The 9,190-nt window shown below is 33.8% G+C and overlaps 1 protein-coding gene across 1 annotated transcript; it reads left to right on the top strand.

The window, feature by feature from the left end:
• Nucleotides 1-560: 560 nt before the first annotated feature.
• prss16 (serine protease 16) lies at nt 561-8,094 on the top strand. The gene is made up of 11 exons (XM_055195630.2): nt 561-1,239; nt 1,651-1,750; nt 3,053-3,182; nt 3,269-3,392; nt 3,864-3,941; nt 5,623-5,670; nt 5,729-6,010; nt 6,525-6,657; nt 6,747-6,926; nt 7,096-7,247; nt 7,328-8,094. Exons 1-11 carry the CDS (start codon nt 1,096-1,098, stop codon nt 7,379-7,381), a joined length of 1,425 nt encoding a protein of 474 aa, XP_055051605.2. The 5' UTR covers nt 561-1,095; the 3' UTR covers nt 7,382-8,094.
• Nucleotides 8,095-9,190: the final 1,096 nt, after the last annotated feature.

Genomic DNA, 9,190 nt, shown 5'->3' with positions numbered 1-9,190 from the left:
ATGTCTATGATGAGATGGATAATAGTCCTACTGCTAACTGACCTGGTTTGCACTGGTAAGACTCATCTTTTACCTTAAGTTTTCGGTGAGATATTCATATTTTGCAGTTTGTATTTTAGATATCCTACATTTTGTTTTTCTTCCCTTGATAATTATACTTTTTGAGGTGCTTTTTGTCCGTTCTAAAGTTATGAAAGTTATGCATCATTTATTTAGTGTTTTTTTTATTAACTCATTCCCCGCCAGACATTTTTTGGGATTTTCACAAAATGCCTTCCAGGAAAATGTTCTTCTTAAAATATATAAACATACACATATATCAAATGAAAGAACAGACCCTCTGCTTTCAAACAGACAGGAAAAAAACTTTTATTCTATCTATTTTTTTCTCTGCGTATTAAACTCTTAAATATGTTTATTTGTCTTTTAAATGTATTATTATTATTATTTTTTTTTTAAACTGAAATAATTGCATTTTTGTGAAGGATTTTTTTAGAGATCAGATTCAGAACGATTATCAAAATATATATAAAGTTTAAAATTAGTAAATAATGTTTCGGCTCAGTTTTGGGAAATTATTCCACCTTAAAACACCTGTAAATTTGTATAAAGCCTATAATGACTTGCTTTGATTTGGAGAAACAATATTATTACAAGATATATGACTTAATCGATTACTGTACACTCAAATAGGTAAAAAACATTGAACTTTGATTTGTATAGTTTCATCTAAATTAGATCTTTAGTATCTGAAATTTGGTTATGTAGTATTTGAGATTCTGTCTCGCCCCGTTTGGTCTTGGTCTTGTCCTGGGCTCGACACACTCTGGTCTTGACTACAAGACTAGTTAATTGATTAAAAATAATAAAGAATGAATTGCAATATAATTTGTGTGTCATACAATGAATCCTTTATGAAAACATTTGGCTAAAAAAAAATTTAAAGTATAGAAAAATCTCCAAAATGCTTCCATCAGTTCAAATAACTAAAGCATCATTCCACGCTTCCACATTATTATATTACCAAACACTTTCATGTCTTTATATATCTAAAGATACATTACACATTTTTCCATAGGTCGACTTCTCTGGAGTATGAAAGAGCGTCGGAATAAAATCAAACAGGTCCGAATAAAACAGCATGTGATGATGAAGACTTTCACTGTCATCCCCAAAGAAGGCCGAATTCATCAACCCCTGAACCATTTTGACCGGAAAAATACCAAAACCTTTCCTCAGGTATGAGATAATACACTCTATCGAGTCATAAACATTACAATTAAATTACACCTACTACGCAAAATCCACTTTTACAAGGTGTTTGGACACAATGTGTGTTGGCAGTGTGTGAACACAAACACACTACAATGAAAAAAATTCACCCGCTCCTTGTTTTTTAATCCCCATTAAACCAAAGCAGTCTCATTAGACACGCTGTTTTGATTCTCTTATCAATGTGAGGTCACGTTGATAAAGCTCCGCCCACTTACAGTCCTGCATATTACATCTTGTAAAAAGACCATAAGCCCTTTAAATTAAATACATCTGTCATTCATTTGAATTAATGTTAGTTTGTTGTTGTAAAATCTTAATTTGTTGATCAGTTGTTGTTGATTGTCATTAATGTTGATCAGTATTTATTTTTCTCAGAGATTCATGGTGAATGAAGTTTATTGGCAGCGCTCAGATGGACCGATCTTTCTCTACATTGGAGGAGAGGGTCCTCTCTCTAAATATAGTCTATTATACGGTCAGCACTCACTTCCTACAACTTGTAACCAATCCTAAAAAAGGAAATTATAAAAAATCTTTTCAGAATTATTATTATTATTATTATTAGGGGTTATATCGTCTATAATCAGTATCGGCAGATAATAGCATTTTTTCCTATCGGACATCGGCAGATTGGATAAAAACACCTGATTATAAGGGCATGTCCCTTTTTTAATTGCTAATATGATGTAGTTTATATTAAAGCATGAAAGGAGAAATTACATTTTTATTTTTAATTTAGATATGCCCCTGAATGTAAGAAAAGTCATCAAAATTTATAATAAGAAAAATTTAAATAGTACACTATATGGAGAATTATTTTTAATATTATTTTTCAATATCAGTGATGGAAATATATAAAAGTCTTTTGATATTTGATTACATGAAAATGAGTGAATATTTATTTTATCAGTTAAAATCTCTAAGGTTATAATTTAAAGGGGACATATTATGAAAATCAGTGTTTTTCATGTTTAAGTGCTATAATTAAGTCCCCAGTGCTTTTAACAGCCTAGAAAATGTGAAAAGATCAACCTGGTAACATAGTTTTGGTAAACCGTTCTCTGCAAGCATGTGAAAAATTAGGTAATTGAAATTTGGCTCCCCTTGTGATGTCAGAATGGGATCTTATTATAATAATACCATCCCTTAATCTGCACGGCACTGTCATTTAGTGCAGAGAAAAGCACATTTGCATTTTAAAGGACGCACCCAAAAACGGCACATTTTTGCTCACACCTACAAAGTGGTAATTTTAACATGTTATAATAAATGATCTATGGTATTTTAAGCTAAACCATTACATATGCACTCTGGGGACACCAAAGATTTATTTAACATCTTAAAAAAGTCTTGTGAAATGTCCCCTTTAAGCAAAGAGAATCGAAGAACAAGAGGTGAAACTCTGATGCGTTTTTGGTAACAGCCACTAGGTGGTGCTTCAGTAGCGCGGCCGCCATTTTGGAATGAAAATTCTCACGCCAATTCATTCTCAATTTGTCAATATAAGTTCTTTGCTTTAAGTAAATAGCTACAGTAGGCCTATATCTACTCAGATATGAATACAAATAATCATGGCAAAACAAACACAATTTTATCAATAAATATACTGATGCTAATTCTTGAGTTGGATTTAGCTGATTAAATGCTTCTTGGTTCTTAATTGAGAGTTTTGGATGTTTAATATCCAGTAACACATACTGTAAGATACAAAGTTCTCAGTGACCCTTTGAAGTCAATGCCTGTCATTTAAAAGTGTTTCACCCCCATCATCTCTCAGGTCATCATGTGGAGATGGCCGAGAGACATGAAGCACTGCTGGTGGCTCTGGAACATCGCTTTTATGGAAAGAGCATCAACCCCGATGGTCTAGAAACCGATCAGCTCAGATATCTCTCCAGCCAGCAAGCGTAACTGATGCAGAAAAACATCTGCTTAACAGATCAAAATATACAGTAGATGATATAACTTATGGCACATCTCCTTCCTCTTTCAGTCTGGCAGACCTGGCAGCATTTCATCATTATATCAGCCAGCGTTTTGACCTCTCTTATAAAAACACCTGGATCAGTTTTGGGGGTTCCTACGCTGGAGCTCTCTCGGCCTGGCTAAGAGGGAAGGTCTGTTGACAATCATTTGTTTTCTATATTCTGTATTGTATGAATAAACAAACCATATTGATAGATCAACTGTCTGCTAAAGTTTATTAAATTAATCAAAAGAGCGGTTCGCCAGAAATTAAACATTCTGTCATCAATTATTCACTTATGTTGTAAATTACACTGGCAACCTCCAAAAGCACCATAAAAGATGCCCATGTGACTAATTTCAGTCTTCTGAAGAGAGAACAGACAAAAATTTAAGCCATTTATCAATAAAAATCATGACTTGAACACATCTTGCATTAAGACACATACAACTTTGCAAATAATAAGATGCATTGCACTCAAAGCACTGCATTGTGTGCAGGTTTAAAGGCATAAAATATAGTGTATCATAGGCATGCAGTGAAATGCAACCTTTGACCGTTAGTATCCCTTTAAGTGTTTCTGTTGTAGTTTGTGTTTAGCTTGTTTTCATTTCTCTTTCAGTTTCCTCATCTCATCTATGGAGCGGTGGCGTCTTCTGCTCCTGTTCATGCTCAACTGGACTTCAGCTCATATAACAGGGTGAAGATTTTAACTTACAATTAACACGACTAGAACTTATGCCACTCACCACAGGGTTCCTGGGGTCCTTGAAATCCTTGAAAGTTTGTGATTCTGGTGGAAAAAATTCAAGGCCCTGGGAAGTTTTTGAAAATATACATACATAGATACAGGTCATTGAAAGTGCTTGAATCTATTTTATGCAAGAAGTTTTCTGGAAAGAATCCATATTCCCTGTGTAGTGTCGGATGATATCATAAAAAATGTAGCCTTTTAAGCACACGTGCTAAACTGTTCACTTTAAATGTTTATATCTTCTGTATGCGAATGTAGATTCATACCAAAATGCTTTTTTGCATAGTTATGATAGACACATTAAAACGATGTAATCTTGCTCTCACTTGAAATGCGTCCCCACATTTAGTCCTTGAATTTGAGGGTATTAGACCTGGAAAGTCCTAAAAGGTCCTTGAATTTGAAGTTAACTAAGGTGTGGGAACCCTGTCACCACCACAAAAATAAACCCTGACATAGCCTATTATTTACAATTAAAATTAAAGTCAATGTAATGTACCTGTATAGCTCTGTGGGTGAGCATTGTGTTATATTTATATAGATGCGCAAATTAAAGGGCATGGGTTCAAACCCAGGTAACACACATACTGATAAAAATGTATGCATTTGGGTAAAAGCATCTGCCAAATAAATGTAAATGTATTTTTTAATTGTAAAGTGTCATGTAGGCTATTTATTACAACATTAATCAATAATTAAAAGTTAATTCAGATAGCTATTATTAAAAACCAAGGAAAAATACTTTTTATGAAAGTAGGATTTATGAAGGCCAATTTCTACATATAGATGTTTTAAGTTAATATTTGTTGATGTGTTATGAAAATTAACTACCAGTTAATTAGATCCATAAATGAATATTAGATCCATAAATGAATATTAACCTAGATTCATAAATATTGCAAAAAGGTAATTCATATCTAATCTATTCATTTGTTAACAAATTGATCCATATTGTAAAATATTACTGTTACCCAATAGTGTCACAGCCAGGGATGACATATTTTTGTAGGCCAACCCTGGGAAATTTGCGGGATGCTGGTTTCCCATAGACTTTTGGATAAAAAAATAAATAATAATTGCTCTGTGTTTAACAAAAGTTTATGACATTTACATGTTTTGTCCAACAAGATAATCTTCACAGATGAACACAACTTTCTTGAATTTTGAAGTCTAAATTTGTTTATTTTATTTCTAGTAAACACATTTACACTTAAAAAGCTTCAAAAGTTGTGTTCATCTGTGAAAATTAACACTTTGGACAAAACATCTAAGGGTCATAAACATAATAAACCTTTGTTAAACAGAGAGCTTATTTATAGCGATAATTCAAAAGATTATGGGATAAAATAGGCTTTCTATCGAGGAGACAGTGTCCCACTTATTTCCAGGGTTAGTCTACAAAAATATGTCATCCTATTATATATATTTTTAATGTCTTAATTAGAGTAATGATGCAATATTCAGTACAATAATGACTAAAGGTTTGACATGCAAAGTTATCAAACATTTCACAAAACTCAGGCTTCTGTGTATTTATAAAAAGTATACATTGTACATTTTTGTAGGTTTAAATGTTACTTTGACATGTTTTTTTCTGAGATTTAGTAGTAGTTATTTGGTTTTGCAGGTGGTTGGTCGCAGTCTTACCAACGAGGCAGTGGGCGGCTCTGAAAAGGTAAGATCAGTATAAGTTTATCTGTGTTTGTATGTGCATGTGACTGTGTGTTTATTAGTGTTTAACAGAAGTGCGAGAGGCGTTTGCTGCAGTGGAGGCCGCTCTGCTGATGGGAAATGAAATTGAGGTTGGCCGAGACTTCGGCTGCTGTGAGTCTCCTGTTAAAGCTGAGGACAAGATTGAACTGGTGCAGAGTTTAGCCGGTGTCTTCATGGGAACTGTCCAATACAACGAGGAGGGGCTGGAATTTAACGTTGTGGAGCTCTGTGACATCATGACCAATAAGAGTGAAGCTTATAAACAGGAGGAGCCATATGACCGTCTGATCAAACTAATGGCGGTACGGAGCGATAGTTCTTGATATTATGTGTCATCTAAAAAACGTTATGTTTAAGAGTAACAGTTCATTTGGGGACAGTTCACTGAAAAACATGTTTCAAGATTTCTTTCCTTAGCAGAACAAAGAAATATATACAGGTTTAAACCAACATGAGGGTGAATAAATTATTACATAATTTTCATTTTTCAGTGAACTAACCCTTTAAGTATGGATTGTATGCAGTATTAGCAAACTATTAGATCTAACCTGTGTAATTCAGTGTAATATATCATGTGTAACCAGCAGAGGGCATCATTAGCTTTGCGAAACAGGTTGCCACTACCAGACAAACTGCACACAATGTACCTCAACTTTACATACTGACTATAAAATATATTCTGTAAATGGCATTTTAATCCAAATGGACCCCATAGCAAAAAACAAGAGTATTGTTTTGATTTATTACAGACTGGCACACGCAATTGTTACAGACAACATCAAAATAATACTGGTGATCATTATGTTATGTGTTCAGATGTATCAGGCCAGAGTAAACGCCCCCTGTCTGGATGTCTCTCATGAGAAGCTTGTACTTGAACTCAATAACACTAAAGTTAGATCCAGTTATAGACCGTGGGTTTACCAGACCTGCACTGAGTTTGGCTTCTGTGAGTATCAGATGAAACAAAAATACATTTGATACGTTTCTTGGGTTCCTGTTCGTTTATTCATACTTTTGTATCGGCTTATGGAGCAGATCAGACGTGTGAAGATGATAGCTGCCCATTCTCACACACGATAAACCTTCAGATTGAAACTAAGCTCTGCTCTCAGCTCTTTGACATCCCTCAATACAGTCTGCCTCTCTACATTGACTTCACTAACCAGTACTATGGAGGAAAGCGACCACAAACCCAACGTGTGCTCTATGTTAATGGTAAGCATTTGAATGGAGAGTCATCCTACACTTGAAATTGAGCTTTTAACCCTACCTAATGAGATTCTTACAGCTTCAAACATTTTGGTGTCAATAAGTTTCTGTGTTGTTAAGACCAATGTACAGTGAATATTGTCTGATCCATAAATTGTTTCCTTTCCTGATAAAGGCAATATTGACCCATGGACGGAGTTAAGTGTGACCTGGAATGACACAACGGTGGACGATGATAGCATCCTTCTTATTAACGGCACTGCACACTGTGCCGACATGAACCAAGATAAAGCTCTGGATAAACCTGCACTGCACCAGGCCAGAAAGGTAAAAGTACTGTAGTGTGTTAAACAAAGATGGATTTAAGATGAAATTATTTTTGTGTTGTTGTGTTTTCATCTTCACAGGAGATTGAGAGGCGAGTGGCCAAGTGGCTTAAAATGCATCATGGCACTATATGATTTGATAATCACAGAACCTAAACCTGCATTTATGCTGTCGTCTTGTCACAACATTCCCGTTACATTTGATGACAAGGGTTGGTGGATGCTTTTTAACCAGTCTTTTGAGTAATATTATGAGCTTTATACCTAAAGTTCTGTTTAAAATAATGCACACTGACATGAGATAAAGACTCTGGTTTTATTAAAGGTGGGCACCTTGTGCTGGCTGCATAACTGGTTCACTTAACCATCCAAAGATGAATCATTTTCGCCTTTTGTTTTAAGGACCCTTTTGTTTTTGTAATAAATGTATCATGACCGACAGTATAGTGTATACTGACAAAGACATAAATGGCTTCAAAATGTTGCTTTTGCATCATGCCACATCTTCATCAAAACTTCATCACATCTTCTTCATTTCAGTAAAACAGCCAAGCACACTGTTTCCTCTCCAAAAATAAATAACAATGACATGGTGGCCCTTTAATCAAGGCCTGTGTATAGAATAGCATATTTCATCCCTTGGTAGTCTTTAGCTTAACCTAAAACTTTCCTCTATACATAACATTAATACTCCACTCACTAGTATGGTTTAATCTTAGACGTTTGGTACTTTTGTTGTTCTCTGATTTTTCTGTGTTTTCTCTTGTTTTTATTAATATAAAGCTGCTTTATACAATTTTGAAAAGCGCTATATAAATAAAATTGAATTGAAAAAAATAATATTGTAGGATGTAACTTGTAGGATGTATGTAGGGTGTACTATATATACTATGCAAAGCAGGCAAATGTGATCACTGCAGACGTCTTATGTGCAATAAACAATAATTGGCTAAAGATAATTAGGCTTGCTGTCAGAGAATAAATGTAATATAAGGATGCACCAATATATCTGCATATAATCCGTATCAGCAGATAAAAGCTATATTTTTTATAGTTTTAAAATCAGGGTTAATTATATCCTGGCTGTGTGATTAGTTTAAATTGGATGACAATGAAAACAGAATTGCAGTTTGTATGCTCTGCACTTTTAGGATTTCAAAACATAATACTTTAAAACAAGGAGGCGAAAGCAGATGCCATTCTAAGCAATTACATTTATCAATTTAATATTTATATAGCTAATTTTATATTTCCTAGATGTTTATTGCTCATTTTAAACATAAATGCATTTGTTTAAGGTTCATTTTTGAAACAAACAAACAAACAAACAAAAACGAACAAACGAACAAACAAACAAACAAACAAACACAAATTGCCAATGAAGAGCTTTCTTTATAAATAAAAGCATTCTCAGAAGTATTGTGTATAAAATTAGTAGTCTTAAATTACATAATTATACCACATAATTTAATTTAGAAAACAAGATAATTATAGACATTTACCCAAAGAAATGGTGGTAAATCCACTTACTTATTGTGGGTTAGGGATAGGGCTGCTACTTGTTACAGTATATACACGTGAAACTGGACTGTAAAATAAAGTGCCACCTAATTATTGTAAGTCAACAGACTGGAAGAGATATCACCCACAATCTCTTTCTAGACTAGACTGATACTTTTATGTGACAAAATGTTATTTACATTAAAAAAGCAGGCCAAATTTGTTTGTTTTTAACTATGAAAACTCGACATTACATGCAACCTTTTCTCAAGGAAAAATGTGAGAACGATATACTGTAACAAACTACTGTTTGAAATAATTTACACTATTTTACACTATTATTAGGAAATAGTTTGTAGTATATATATATATATATACTGCACAGCAGTCACTAAACAACATCAGGCTTGTATTATTCTGCACATGTGTGTTTTTTTTTTGGAG

The sequence above is a fragment of the Misgurnus anguillicaudatus genome, chromosome 24, assembly GCF_027580225.2.
Source record: "Misgurnus anguillicaudatus chromosome 24, ASM2758022v2, whole genome shotgun sequence".
Lineage (NCBI taxonomy): Eukaryota > Metazoa > Chordata > Actinopteri > Cypriniformes > Cobitidae > Misgurnus > Misgurnus anguillicaudatus.
This window is presented reverse-complemented; position numbering and strand designations above follow the sequence as displayed.